Here is a 15,727-nt window from a genome sequence, read left to right as displayed (position 1 = left end):
CAGACAGCTTTAGCAGGGTGCTGCCGCCTCAACGTTACGGACAGCTGGTAGCCACGACACGGCGAATTCGCAGAGTTTACTGAGAGCTGGTATAGGTTTACCGGACGGCTGCCGTCGGTAACCGTGACTACGTGACAAAATGTCCATGCCCTCGCTGCCCGCTTCCAAGCTAACTTTATTATCACCAACTTGATCACTAACGACCATTTATGTCACGTTCTTGCGACTGAGAGCAAATTAACACGACCGAGTTATCGTCGAAGCTGGAAGGCGCGGCCACGCGTCCGTGACGCAGTCACCGTAACCGACGGCAACGCCGTCTGGTGTAAACTGTACCGGAGCGCGGTAAACTCCGCGCATGCGCAGTTGCGACAGCCTGTATCGTGACCGGTAAAGTGGTAACGCTATGCTAGAGCTGTATTAAGCAGAGCGTTTCGTACGGCAAGCTGGTACATTTGTGGCATGAAAACTAGTAGGGGCGAAATATACGGTTAATGCTAGCGCCTGCCGGTGTGATGTTATAGTTGGCCTTAACGTGACACTTGGTGGCAAAGTTGCACATTGTTGGCTGCTGTGAATTTCTCTCACGATTAAAGCATTTCGTTAAACTATGTAGTGTAAGCATGCGGCCACCTGAGAACGTTCAGGGCTATGTGATGGAGCGCTGCATCACATATCGTTTTTTTTTTTTGCTTACTTAACTAACTAACCCAACTCGCCACCTCGTTGCCTCTGCCCTCTTCTGATCGCGCAGACGAGTGTGATAATCATTTAGTGAATCCATGTCAACTATTTCTTTGTCACCAAGCTATGCAGGTTTCCATTGGGGAAGCTGTATAGTCGGTAGGTGCTGTATAGCGTTTGCTACGCATCTTTGCTCTTATAAGAACAAATTTAAGATATGAATAGAAAATTTAAAGACGTCTTGCAAAGAACACGGCGCACACGTATAACTTCGACCAGCTGGTTATAGAGTGTTTAGATGTTAGTCGAGAAAAATCCTGGCCTTAGAGGGACATCGAGGAGAAATACTTTAATTAATTTAAGCTGATAAAGTATTCTTTCAAAATTCAAGATTCGATAATGTTGCCGTATATGTTGTTGATTGCATGCTAGAACAGAAAATGAAGACGAAACTTCCAGTCTTTTTTTTTCATTTTGCGCGTGCGTTTCAGCGCCGGTATGCGTCAGCGTGACGTCACATAGCATATACATGGCAAAGCAAAGTTTCTCAAAACCAGGCGTGGTCTAATTCTTGCTACAGTGGAATGCAAACCATCTTTCCCAAGGGGAATGTAGCTGGCTCCTAGCGGACGCCTTCATTATATATTCATGACGTCACAGCGATCTGGTGCGAGAACTTGAAGGTGGCGGCGCCACCGTCTTACTTTCTTGCGTCTTAGCTCACCGGGTCCCTTCTCACGGTAACAGATGCCTTTTTTTTTAATTAAGGAAGAAATTAATAATTTATAGTATTAACATCATTAAAAAAATATGGGGTTTTACGTGCCAGAACCACGATCTGATCATGAGGCATGATTATAGCGGGGGACTCCGGAAGTGTGGACCACCTGGGCTTCTTTAACGTGCACCTAATTCTAAGTACGCGGGTGTTTGCGCATTTCGCCTCCATCTAAATGCGGCCGCCGTGGCCGGGATTCGATCGCGCGACCTCGTGCTCGGCAGCCCAACACCATAGCCACTAAGCAACCACGGCAGGTTATAAATTCTGTTGAACTTATCTTAATTTGTTGTTGTCTCTGTAACGGCAGAGGCCTTTCAAGGATATTATATCGACTTCATGCCGCACAACGCGTGTATTTCGTGTGCATACGTTGCCTAAATAAAATTTGCAGGTTGGTGCCTGCGTAAGCTAACCGAGAGGGGAGAGGAGGCGTGAGAATGATTTACGCGGCCTCCATTTTAAAACTAAGTGCTGAAAAATCATAATCCGCGATGAATGCTCGCGTCCTAGTATAGTCATTCTGTAATAACTATATACACCAATCACGTGCTCTTCTTTGTTTTGTGTGTGTGTGTGTGTGTGAAGGTTTTCACGCCGATCTTGTCAGAGAACTGTACTCGGCGAAGTCGCGGGGCGTCAGCTACGTCATCAGCAAGTTCGAGCAGCTACACCCGATATGGCCTTTCTACACGCCGGTTGTCGGGGACATGAAATGCTACGTGAGTGTTTGCCTGGCATTAACCAAGTGCCCGCATTGTAAAAGCCCGTGCATATTGACACGCTTACTTGTTTGTCAGGTGGCCGTGTTCCACCGCCTAACAAATGTTACTGCTCAGCGCAGGACGAGCCTGCATGTATCGTAAGCTTCTCGAATGTTATCGACGATTCTATCCGCTGTCTGTTGTGCACCGAAACTAGTGTGATCTGATTGCATGTACGCGCCACGCGAACTGTGTAGGGCTTTCAGGAAGACACGCGGGCACTAGCGATTACTCTGGAACATCCGATGACTCATGTATAAAAGCGTACGCGCTTGACCCACTGATCAGATTTTCGACAATCGCCGACTGTGTTCGCCGCTGTCGTTGTTCATTGAGTGTAGCCTGTTTTCGAGGGCATGGCGTAGAGAAAGGAATACCCCTTTCTCTAAGGGCACGGGTTCGGCAAATAAAACGCTAGTTTTGTCGCTCACAGTTTTGCTGATTTCTCCACCGTCGCTACTACGTGACAATATTAAACGACAGGCGCTAGACGGGCGCTGTAATTATTGACTAACAAGCAAGTAAAATTTTTGTTCACTTATCTGCCCTGCGTTAGTCTTCTTCGTTCTGTTCGTTTAGTTTTTCGTTCGTTACATTTGACCAATTTCTGTGGCCGCCTGGACCGCCGACACCGCATAACTAAGCTTTTCATTACCGTATTCGATCAGGTGCGCTGTATCACAATGGCAAAATGCGGGCTTCGAACGGGCTATACTACACGGCTGTTGACAGCAAGCAAATGAAGTTTTCTTCTCGTCATGCTCACCATCATAATCATCAGCACTATTATTATTATTATTATTATTATTATTATTATTATTATTATTATTATTATTATTATTATTATTATTATTATTATTATTATTATTATTATTATTGTCGTCATCGTCGTCATCGTCATCATATTTCTATGTCCACTGCAGGTTGAAGGATCTCCCAGGGATCTCCAAATGCTCGTCTTACGCTCGCTGATTCCAGGTTACGCCGCCAAATTTCCAGATTTTCGTCGCACTTCCTAATGCTCCGCGATCCTAGACAGCGTTTCCCTTCCCTTGGCACCCATTCTCTAACTAGTAATGCACTTTACGCTTGTTTAAACTTGCAAGCTTAGAAAGCGGCACCAATGTAGACACAGCGGGGGGGAAAAAACCTACCAATGCATGGCCAATATGGCCAATACTGGTCAATATGCGCCAACGTAAGCCAACGTTTCCCGTGCTGCTAGGCTTATTCTTCACAGGGGCGTAACACCAGGCAGCGCGGTGTATCCTACGGTGAAAACGATCCGACAACAAATGTAGCATCCAATACACTAAGGAAACAATTTTGAGGTAAGAAAATGAAAGCCAGTGCGATTGCAGAAAAGACGGTTTTCTAGGATAGCTTTGAAGGACGTGATGTGGGGCGCAACATGAATTACATAGAACCGTTACACCGGCTGCCTCAAATAGAAGCGGATTCCCGAAAAAAAAAATGGCGGCGTGACTGCTCCCATGCATCTCCAGTTAATTTGAGTATTGAAGAACGCTTGGGAGTAAAATTAAACCAGCTCCGTTTTCATTCAACTGGCGGGGGGAAAATATTTGTCATTTTATTTTTAAAAAATAAAGCCCAACAGCTTGTTATCGAATTGCATGCCGGGAACTCAGCGGCGCCACGTTATTTCGACGTCATTTCGACGTCACTTCGAAACGTTTTACTGCACTTGCGCGGGTTTTTTATCCATAAAAGTACTCGTAGCTACAGCTTACTATGTCGAGTCCCTTGTATCTTTAGAGTGCATTGTACTCCGTATTTACTCCGTATTAATCCATGAGGTCAGGGGGTGCGCTTGTCCAAAAAAGTGGCTTGTGTTTCCTCTATATTGCGCTGTTTCCGACGTAACGAATCTGCCCCCTGTGACGTTTATGGCGGACCACTTAATGGACACACTATATATCACTTTACACTGATAAAGTATTCGAATCGTTGACTCTTTGTTGGACCAGATGTTGCATCATGTTGTGTTGTTGAGTGCAACAAAAGTAATTAAAAAGAGTTTTATTATTTGGGCTGTTCAGATAAGCGCACAATCAGCCACGTACGTGCCTACGAGCAGCCATCAGTATAGCGCTGACGGATAAAGAAACAAGTTATCCCGTTGGATATTAGGGTGTTTTTTTTTTAGGTAGGGGGAGGGGGGGGGGACTTTAAATGTGAATCTGTGGGAGCCTTGTATCTACCTTCCGACTGGCACGTGCAGCTCACCTGCTTCCTTGGAAACTGTTATGTTAATAAAACCTTAGTTTTTAAGTAAGCGTCTGTCCTGCGCGCATCATTTCCTTCCTCCCTGATTCCGCCCAACGACCCACAACGTGATAATGTTTCTCGAAACTCCGTGTTCGTTGATTTCGCGGCAATGTATCGATTGTTCATTGATTGCCCGATGAATTTACTGCCCAAGGGAAAGGGGTGCTCAAAGTTGCGCTTCTTGAATTTTGTGCCGAAACCCTAGCGCCGGTATGAAGGGTGACGTCATAAATTTCGTGTGTTTTTCTTTTATCTCATGATGCCGCAGTAGAAGCTCTCGAAACTTTCTAGGTTAGATCTAAGGCCCGTAGTACAGTATGATGTAGTCCAGGTTTAGCGACAAAAAAAAAAATTCGACCAGACCCTAGCACACGCCATCAAAATCCAAGATGTCACGGCAAGCTCTCCGATATCTCGGAGGCTATGGTGACGGTTAGCTCGAGCCAAAAATTCCGAGGCAGCGTCGTTACCCGTCTTTCATTTCTTGCGCCTCATCTGATTTGCCTCCTGGCTTATCTGGCTTATCTCCTCACGTACGGTAAGAGCGTCTTTCAAATTGTAGAAAGGTCGGCTATCAATACAGCACCGTTATTTTTTTTCTTTTAAGCATATTCCTTTAAGTGCTGACGTTTCGCGACTGCGTATCGGTTATCGACTAATACACTTTAGTTGAAAATTGCGTAAGCAATGAGCGAAAGCGAAACAAAGTGGTGAACGTCGTCTTTTGGGTTTTCCGGCAGCTGTTTCCACCGGAGATGTTCGTGCCTGTGACAGCATACACGAACGATGACTTCATGGACGAATTCGTGGGCGCCTTTCTGAACCACCTCAAGGACAGCGGCTTGGACGACACTCCCGAAGTCAGGAGCGACATTGATTTCTTCCTGAGCGTGGAAAAGACCATGGCTGGGGTAAAGGCGCGTCAGTCTCCAGGAGGTTTTCCTTTGTTGTTTTTTTTCAATTATGAATGTTATGACAACCTCACCCACTCTGGGAATCTGTTTTCTCGGAGTTTCTTTGGTGTAGATGTCTGTGTTAATGCTGAAGTATTGGCGTTGTGAGGAAGGTACATTTAATGTACATAAACGTTTTCTGTGTGCATAGGTTACGCTGACGTTGTACGTGTGACGAGATTGCTTCTGTTATGAGCTATACACGAAATTAAAGTGAAAGGGGACAGCGAATATTCGAAGTTTCGAATGCGAATAGTGAATGTGTAATATTCGATACTTTTTTTTCTTCAAAATTAACTATTCTGTATATTCGAATGCTCAAAACGAACCAAACATTCGGCATAAACGAACTGTTTAAGCCTAACTGTTGTTCCCCGTGTGCTAAGAAATGTACCGCTCGTGATCAAAAGTTTGACGACGACAAAAGTGTTCGAAGGAATGCAGAGATAAAATGCCCAATGCAAGCTCTGTTTACGACTTCGTGTTGGAGGCCTACGTGACAGCCTGGGATTTTCGCATGTGCTCTGTCACTTAGTGTTCTTGGAAGTCTGGCAGTCATGAACTTGTATCTTTTACGGTGCAGCAAGTGACGTTTTCTTTGCAATGGGCCTTTCAACATGCGTCTTCGGTAGAAAAGCCCCTCAGTAGTTTTCTTTTTCTTTGTCCACAAATTCTATCCTGTTTCTTTTTCGGCAACCATTTAGTTAATCTCTTTTGAAAACTAGTCATATACAACGGCCGTCTATTTTTTGGGTTTTTTTTGGAAGGCTTGTGTGCAACTAAGCTTTAATGTCGTTGAGGGGATGCACTTCCAGTTATTCTAATGACAATCCCTCATCCTGTGTTTCAAACTGATCGATGGCTCCTGAATGTAAGCCGTCGTTTTTGCACTAGCCAGTACAAGCGCGGTACCTAACTTAATCAAAATAAATAATCCTGGTGTAAATATATGTCTGCATCTGACTATTGGGAATTCGATTCCATATTCGATACCTACTAGTCTTATTCTATTCGCATCCGAAAAAAAGTGGTATATCGCCCATCTTACGAACACCTACTATGCCTTCAGGAGTCGATATATACATACACGACGACAAAGAAATCGTTATGCTGGGAGTACACTGCCAAGAATTTCGCGCGGTTTATGCGGTTTGGCATTTAGGAAAATTAATGTCTATTAATTGTATTGAGCCCCGATCACTCAGCAAATGAGTTGAGGAGAAAAAGCATGACTATGGGGGACGGCAACTTGCAATCATCCGTAGCTCTCTTAATATGAGATGCTTCACCTGAATTGTGGCGCGAATGTTTTACTTTAGCTGTGCCCTGCGCTTCTACAAAATTTGTCCCAACCGCTTCAGGGACCCTTTCCGATTCCAGATAACCAGCCACTTTTCATGAAGTTCATTCACTAAATCAGAATTATGTTTCTTTCAGTCGGTAGAATTGAGCTTTATCTCTTAATTGAAACAAATTTTATTCAGGTCTGTTATCTAATGAGTTAACTTTTGCATGCCACGTTACTCGTTCCACATGTAAGCACTTCCGACACACGTAATACGCGAAAGCACGGCCTTCGACATCTGTATCTGTTGCCCAGAGAGAGCCGTCCCGTGGGCTTGGATTTGGACACCCCTAAAAGGGCTGTTCAAATCTACGCACCAGCGGCGTCTTCCTCTGGATAATGATAATTATCTCGAAGACATGCTTTTGCTGTATGCATGCCGCGGTAGCGATTTCGGGAGTCGGAAACACGTCATGGACTTGTTTCCAGCTGGTCGCTTTGTCATGGATGTTTTGGACACCACCTATAGGGAATTCGAAGTTCACCTCGAGGTGAAGCTGCATCTTGAATTGCCTTCTTTATTTCTTGAAAGAAGTGAATGATTGCCACAGCTTCACATTCGGCGGTCAACATGGGATGGATGGATGGATGGATGGATGGATGGATGGATGGATGGATCATAGTTTCATACAATAATTGGATGGATGGATGGATGGATTCTATGAGCGTCCCCTTTGGAACGCGGCGGTGTTTGCGTCACCAAACTGTTGTTCTTATTTTGCATAATGTGCGTTCTATTTTTTTCAATCGAAGCTTGTATTGGCTCACAAGTGGCGTCGTCGTGGTCACGCAAAAACCCAGCTGCTCCCAGAGCAGAGCAGCTGCAGGAAAGGGCCGTTTGACGAGTTGACAGCTGCGCCGGCGCCGTAGTGTGATTCATCAGCAAGGATTCCAGCTGCTTAGGCGCGCGCTCACGCCAAACGCGTATCCAATCAGGAACGTTTCGCTTCAGCCGGGGAGGGAAAGGGCAGGAAAGGGTTTCGTTTCCACCGGCTTCGTTTCCGTTCAGTTCATTCTCGGAAAACGGATGGAAGGGCCACGCGTTGTGCGTTCCCCCGAGGAACGGGCAGCGTTCGAAGAGCGGCGACGAGGACTCGACCTTGAAAGGGCTCGCCGTGAGCGCGCCGATCCATCCGTTAGAGCCGCCCAAGTACAGCCAATCCGACAGCAACCAGATGAAGATCCTGAGCTGAGGTAGCGGAAGGCCGAAGCAATCCAGTACAGTCACCTGTGGGTACCGTGTCGAAGGTCAGGTGCACGCAAGACGAGCTTTGCCTACACCCATTCTCCCGTAGGCCAAGGGTTGTTCATTTTTATTTTCAACGCAAAGAATTCCCAGCACCAGAATTTCTGATCCGCGATTGCGAATTTTGTTGAAAATGACAAGCGCCGTCTGTCGACTTGTAGCAAAGCGTCATCTGCCATGTTGTACAGGGCACGGCAAAACGAAACTGATCGCTCGAAAGCGTAGATGATGCATACCTGCTGTTTCCACTCTTGTTTCGTTGCTATACGCAAAGCAAGCGACCCGTGACGGTGCCGGCAACAACCTACGAGCTTTAGTTTCGGCTATAGGCTCACTATAATGAGTGAACAAAGTGAAATTATCATGCTAAACAATGGCCGACGCTGCTGTAAAATAAGCTAAAAAATAAAACAAATATTCCTCAAGATGAGCGAACAAAAAAAGAAACGTCTTATTTCTAAATATATTTGCATCATTTTACTTTGTTTTGTAGATTCAAAAGTCAGAGTCAAATATACGTGAATTGTTAAATCTTGTGTTAGCTGCTATGAAAATGGCGACGCTGTATTTCCAGAACCAAAACTAGCCAGACTGCCCTCCCTGACAGCAACTGCTCACGGTGTGACGTCAGTAAAATCGTGGGAGGCTCGCGCCACAATGGTAAGTAGTGCAGCGCGAAGCAGGAACGAGGGACACGTAAAAGATGAAGATGAGCGCTCCTCGTCCTCGTCTTTTCCGTGTCCCTCTGTCCTGCATCACGCTGCACTACTTAACACTACGGAAAACCGACCACCCAGAACCACTACCCTTCTAAGCTACAGTGGCATGGGCGCGGTGCGAGTCAGGTATTTCGCTCATGGTACAGTGACATCTGTTTTCACCGCATTAGCACTGTTCTTTCTTTCACGTTCTCCGCGATAAGTGGAACACCTGGTATATTGCAAGATTTCCAAAAAGTGAGTCCGCCTAAGCGAAGAAATGCCTTCGCATTGAAAGATATTTCGTAATCGACGAAAGACATTCAGAAAGTATTTTGTAACGGGTATCCCAAAAGACAGTGGCACGTTCTGCCTCTCTGTTTGGTGCAGCTCTCGACTCATCCCAAGCGACGCCTCTACAAACCCATCGAGCGAACCGGCTCGACGAACGACATTCAAAAGGTAAGCCTCCCCTCAGTTGCGTGCAGCGTCTACCGTTGCCTCACGTCGTCCTGTTTGCAAACGTCCTGATAACCCACTAAGCAAACGAAGCAGGGCCACTGTAAGCCTAAAAAAATTTGGAGGACGCTTTAGCCTCGCCTTTAAGAGTGGGACGCGATAGCATTCAAAGATCCCTGACTGCTTCTCACGCTTCCCGGCAACTGGGGCGTATGTAACTGTAATGTTTACCGGGAATCGCTTGCCGCCGGTATTCTGGTAGAAACGAGGCCTCTTGCGTGGGCCACGATGCGGTACGATGGATTTATGGATGCATGGTTGTTATGAGCGTCCCCTTTGGAACGGGGCGGTGTGTTGCGCCACCAGACTCTTGCTATTATACTGCCTAATGTCCTACCTAGGTTAAACAATAAAAAAAAACACTATGAACTCCCACAACCAAACTTTCTGATCCCCTAATGCGAACTGTGCTTTTGTACGTCCGCGTTTTTTTGTCGTTTCCCTACTTTAATTCCACCAATCCTCCTATCGCCTCTTACTAATCCCTATTGCAGACATGTTTACTTTTCCACGGCTCTCGCTGAACCTAAGGGCTTCAAGGAGGCCAGTGGTGCCTAAATCGACCGCTGGGTAGACGTCTTCACATCCTAATAAAACATGCTCCATCGTTTCCCTAGCTTTACCGCCGCAAGCACATGCTTCTTCGTCCTTCTTATATCTCGCTTTATATGAGCGTGTTCTAAGGCATCCCGATCTCGCTTCGAAAAGTAATAAGCTTCCCTTTGAGTTATCATAAATTGTTTATTTCCTGATTTCGTCTTTTCCTATTAAGTAGTTGCTCATGGCAGGTTTCTTTTCCACGATGCGGCGGAGGCAAGCGCCATCTGGATGGTGGTGTTGCAACGAACCGGGCGCGCCGCTTCGTCGCCCCCAAGATACTCGCGCGCCGGCGCGCGCAAATAGCGGACGCCGTGGCCGGTTTATGGATGGTAGAAACGCTGGAAAAGGAGTTTCTTTGAGTTTTCGCGTACCAGAATCATGTTTTGTCGTATAGTCAAATTATAATCCAACGCAATCGTGTCTGTAGGTTGTGCGTAAGGCGTACTTTACGATTTTTCGACGTATTTTAGCTTGAGAAATTCAATTATTTCAGCAGCTTCCTTACGCCACATGGCGGGCCTGGGTATGGGTGGTTCCAAAGTATGTTTGCCGAAACGACGTGTGACACTGGACGCCGCCGCCGGATGCTTTACAACATGGGGCCCTTAACGCTGTCGCGTTAGTAAGTTGGGATCATGACCTCTGAAATTTGAGTGCGCCGGCTGGCTTTCCGGTGCGCGCAAATCTGGGAGGCCATGTTGGTGGCCATTGAGTTTTCTACAAAAAGCGCTAGAGAACCGTGGCACTACGATAGCTCAGCTTTAACACAAGCTACCAGGATAGTTATGGACAAGAAACGAATTAGTCTACGCTTCTATTCTTACTCTCGTCGGGCAGGTTTCTCGACGGCAAAAAAAAAGATAAATAAACTTAGCCAAACGGCAGATGAATGCATTTGGGAACTTAGTCGGACTCGCAGAATGTTCAGTCCTCAAATTGAGTAAAATATAAAGTGCACTCAATTAATGATTGACATAACTTCGAGGAAGATGGTAACATATCTGTACGAATACAGGCGCCAGGAACAGGAAATATACTATTAGAAATAGTTGACGAAGTGTCCGGCGATGCCCCTTTATGTGTCGTCTTACGTACACTAAGAGAAGCTTTTGATATATGTTTCTCCTTGTCAGTTCGGTACTTCCAATACTTTTTTGGCCTCTCTTTTATAAAGTTGGTAAGTGATAAAAACATAATGATTCATTTTAACCTATCACTCGCCTAAGCGTTGCTCACGCTATATTGTCACACTGCACTTTCACATTGCCTTTGCTATCTTTTGCTATCCGTAGGATGATGTCGAAGAATAAAATTGAAACAAGCAAACGCTAAAAGCAACATTGACAGTCCAGCCCCCCCCCCCCCCGGTATTTTGTTCGTTGTTTAGTGGGATAAACTACCGGGTGTTTCAGCGAACACTTTAAAAAAATTAATATTGCCTGTGGCAGATCGCACAATTCCAGTCCATGAGCTGGTCTACTCGAAGAGGTTGACATTACTTGCACGAAAAAAAATTAGACGCATAATCTCCTAATTAACAAAAATTCCCTAAATAATTTTAACTAATTTCGTTATGGCACGTATTGCAATTTACAAATTCTAGCCGGGGAGTTCGCAAGGCGGATACACTTGGAACGAATTCTCAGGATAAGACCAGTTTCGAAACATTAGTCTCCCGATTTTGCGGAGAAACGCATTGACGTTCCAGTTACTTTTGTGCTTCGATGCATAAAAAGACGTTTTGTTAAGAAAACAAGTGGAACTAACCCCAAGTTCAACGACGCATATCTCGTATGTGGTGTCATGCACACAATTCTTTTCAAGCGGATACGCCTTGCAGTTTCATCCGCTAGAACTTCTAAATTATAATCTGTGTCATAAGGTAATTAGGGAGAAACTTAATTAGAAGACATTTGTTAGTTAGTCGATTACGCATTTCAATTTTTCCTGCAAGTAACTAATGCCCGCCTCTTCGAGTAGCTAACCAGCTCATGGACCATAATTGCGCTATCTGGCACAGGCAATTTTTCAACATTTTTCAAAGTGTTCGCTGAAACACCCTTTATACTATAAGGACGACACGTGCTCAGTGTTGAAACCAAAGCAACTTTACCGTGATCGTCAACTTCGCGGGACAAAAGGAATTGTCTAGTTTCATCCGTACACTCTACGAAAAGTATACGCCCTTTGAGTCGTATCTTGCCACACAACGATAAACGTCATCTGTCTTGACCGCATTTCCTTTCTTTAACGCTACGAGCACGGTACTTCCCAGTAACGAACGGCATGCGCGTTGTCAGCTTGACACAGCATTGCCGGCAGGAAAGTAGCGGGCGCGGCGTTTTCAAGAAAGGAAACTCAAGCAAGGCAGATGACGATTATCGTTGTGTGGCAGATATACACCCCAAAGGGTGTAAAGTTTTTTTTAGAGAGTAACGCGAAGAAGTGACGCGACAGTGCAATATTAAGCGAAATAATTGTTGTGCTGTTTCGGGCCGTGGCATTGTTTATGTCATTTCAGCTCGGCCCTGGTCTACTAATAAGCGGAAATACGTTACGCCAGCCAGTCATTCTAATGAGCACTCAAGAGGCCAGGCACAGCATATGTCTGTAGACCATTTTCGTGCAGCGCAGGCAACGTTACGAAGCCCCGAGACACTTCTGTCACCGGTCGCATCCGCGACCGAAAAATAGTGCGTCAAAGACAAAAGAAAGACCTTGGGTACGCGTCACGTAATTCGATGTAAAATTAAGTCTCCTAGCTCTGTATCGCGAAATGTGGCCCAGTTCTTGCTTGAAAGGCGTATGAAACCTGGACCTATTTACCGCCAACCGAGCGGAGCGACATGTTTGCTCCGAAGAGCATCATGCGCGCTAGTGACCTAAACGTAGTGCGTCGCCACTGGATGCACAAACGTGGGTAATGTTTGATTTAACCTAAAGTTGCTCCCAGAAGCTATGATTCTAATCCTAAAAATAGTTATTTCGTAGAAAACGTTGCAGAACCAGAACAACTGCAGTGAGAAACGCGTGGAGTTACAATCCTATGTGGCCGCACCACTTGCGGTAGCCTCACGCATCGTTGCCAGCTGTGTATGAAACGGAGTATGTGAGTATTCATTGCTACGGCATTTCCGGAGTCGCTGATAGTTTGCATGTTGGACTGATAATCTTTGGGTCCGGAGTTTGAATCCCGGCGGTGCACTGGGACTTCCTTTCGTTGTTTCTTTATAAAATTCTGGCAATGCATTCTGGGATTCCAGTGACAGACACCGGCGGACTTCAAAATCCTAAGGTTTGTGAACCCTGACAGCTATCGCTGCAAACGTGATTGATCTGATGTGTTAGGTAGAGCTTTATACAGCAGGAAATTTACCGCTGAGTGTCAGCAGTAACCGGTGATCAATCAGTCACCAACTCTACTGATTTGTAGTCACATTTAACAGTTGACCACACTGTACAGCCGGTCAAAGAAGCTTACGGGACATGACAAATGCGAATCTGTGCTCGGTTAAGGCGTGATACCTCTAATTTAATGAATCACTATATGAGGGTCACGCAGTTAAAACTACTGCACACTGAATTCAGATCGATGTTGTCGATAATCCCGTAGACATTTGTTGCCCACTGTACATCATTGGGTCGGACTACGCGAAAATTCATTTTGCAAGCCTGTTTAAAACACATAGCCGAATCGGGGCCTGTGACGTTTCCTTGCGCAGTTCTTATCGTCCGACATCATCGGGTGCAAAGGCAAGCCGTACGTCTGGGCCGACGAAGACCACTACAAAGGCGTCAAGGATGTAATCGATAAAATGGAGTGAGTTAGAAATACGCATATCAACGTTGCTGACTAAACCGCGTAGTCGACTTTTCTGATTTCTCGTGAAAGTAACGCTCACTCGACGCAATCATTTTTTTTCGGGGGAATTGTAGTAATATAACTATAATGTGTCAAAAGATGTATTCACCAGCTTTGCTACTGCTGCGCGCGACTCCGCTAAACCGATAATTCGGTTCGCTAATTGGGTAAACCGGTCTAAATTGAGCATAAATGTTCTGTTTTAGCATTACAAATAGGATAGCTTTCATTTAATGTATGCATTTTCTTTGTAGACGCAAGTGACACTGTTCGCCCTAAATAATGATGTGCTGTAGGTAATAGTAACCGCCTTTAAGTAATGCTAATATTAGTCTCATAGTTACGTGGCATTGCTTCAACAGAAGTGAAAATTACAGGATCCAAGTATTTGCAGCTTCACTGTCGGGTCTCATATACAGGATGTGTAACATTTTGACAGGCGCGGAAATGATGTGTACATCGCCTTTGCATAAAAAAATAACATTGTTGATATTTGTTCTGGCCTGGCGGAAGAAAACCAAAACATGCAAGTCCGCGCGATTCTTGCTGTTCACAGAGGAAGGACCCCCTCTCCCCCTCGTCTCGCTCGCCTGACCCCCCTGCCTCGCGCGCGACAGGAAGAGGGCACGCTTCCGGTCCACGTTCCTCGCTCGCGCGCGCGAGATTGTACCGCGTTCGCCGGCTCAGCCTCGCACACTTTCACTATTACATACATACATACATACATACATACATACATACATACATACATACATACATACATACATACATACATACATACATACATACATACATACATACATACATACATACATACATACATACATACATACATACATACATACATACATACATACATTATGCGGAACCTCATGGCGACGGCAGAAATGCGCATGGAGTGTCCATATAATTACTATAGCAATAAAAAAGAAAGATTTACCTGCTTGATGGCGGGGATCGAACCTCGGTCCCCGGCACAGCGTCGGAACGCTCTAATAATTAAGCCACGATCACTTTTCCTTTATTTCCAAAATTAAACCACGATCGCTCTCACACTTCTGTCGGTGCCAACAGCAACTATAGCTCTCTGAAGTGATCGCCGTGAATGTCACATTGCATATAGCACAGGTTTGTGAGAACACGTATGCGAGAGCTTCCGGTACGACAAAAATGCAATTGCGAAAAGTGCACAACTTATGGTACTTGAAGAACGTGTTCGGGAAAGCTTTGCTCGACATATATAGATTCCAAAAATGTGCATGAAATATTCGTAGCTCCTTTTTTTCCCGCCACTGTCTCACTGACGCAGGAACTCTTCGCTCACGCTTTACATCATCATGTGGTCCATCCAAACGTTCTCCATCGCTGGCAAGGAAAACACGCCGCTGGCACGCCTCCACTACCGCTACGTGGAGCTGCTGAACAACCCGCCCCCCGCCGAGCGCCGTTGCATCGACTACTTGGAGCCGATGCTGCGCCAATATTATCTGGACCACCTGCGGATGGCACACGTCTATCTACGAGACGACCTGCCGCGCATTTCTCAGATGCAGGTGCGTTCTTACGAAGGCCGCGCGCACGAAAGGGTCGCCGCAAAAAATCGCGCGATTTGCGTTTTGGACGCGTGTCTCAAAGCTGTACACTCGGGGAACAGACGCCAGGAAATTTCGTGTGGGCTAAGCTGCGTTCTTATGCGCGCTGGTTTGTTCCATTGCCTTATGCAACACGTTTATTTCAATTATTCCTATTTTCTTTCTTTTGTTAAATGAAGGTCTTGTGCATCTAAACCCTAGAGAAAGAAAAATAGTGACAGGCCTGAGAGCACCGTAAATACACCTTAACGCAATAGGTTTTCTACAGCAAGTTTCGGTTTCCCATTATTGCAACATCTGCAGTTAGCGAGTCCGCAAACAATTACGTGGACTCTCCAGGTCCATTTTGTTGTCGTAGACCACCGCATACATATAAATAAATAAAATTGTCTGACGG

The 15,727-nt window shown here is 45.6% G+C and overlaps 1 protein-coding gene across 1 annotated transcript in view; it reads left to right on the top strand.

Annotated features, from left to right (window-relative positions):
* LOC142590972 (uncharacterized) overlaps positions 1-15,727 on the top strand; it is a 47,811-nt gene that overhangs the window by 10,002 nt on the left and 22,082 nt on the right. Inside the window, exons 6-10 of the mRNA XM_075703341.1 lie at positions 2,051-2,184; positions 5,256-5,426; positions 9,148-9,219; positions 13,599-13,696; positions 15,048-15,291. Of these exons, the coding sequence (XP_075559456.1) occupies positions 2,051-2,184; positions 5,256-5,426; positions 9,148-9,219; positions 13,599-13,696; positions 15,048-15,291 (719 nt within the window). The remainder of the gene's footprint in view (positions 1-2,050; positions 2,185-5,255; positions 5,427-9,147; positions 9,220-13,598; positions 13,697-15,047; positions 15,292-15,727) is intronic.

This window comes from Dermacentor variabilis, chromosome 8 (assembly GCF_050947875.1).
Source record: "Dermacentor variabilis isolate Ectoservices chromosome 8, ASM5094787v1, whole genome shotgun sequence".
Lineage (NCBI taxonomy): Eukaryota > Metazoa > Arthropoda > Arachnida > Ixodida > Ixodidae > Dermacentor > Dermacentor variabilis.
Note: the sequence above shows the minus strand (reverse complement) of the source record. Positions and strands in the feature narration are given on the sequence as shown.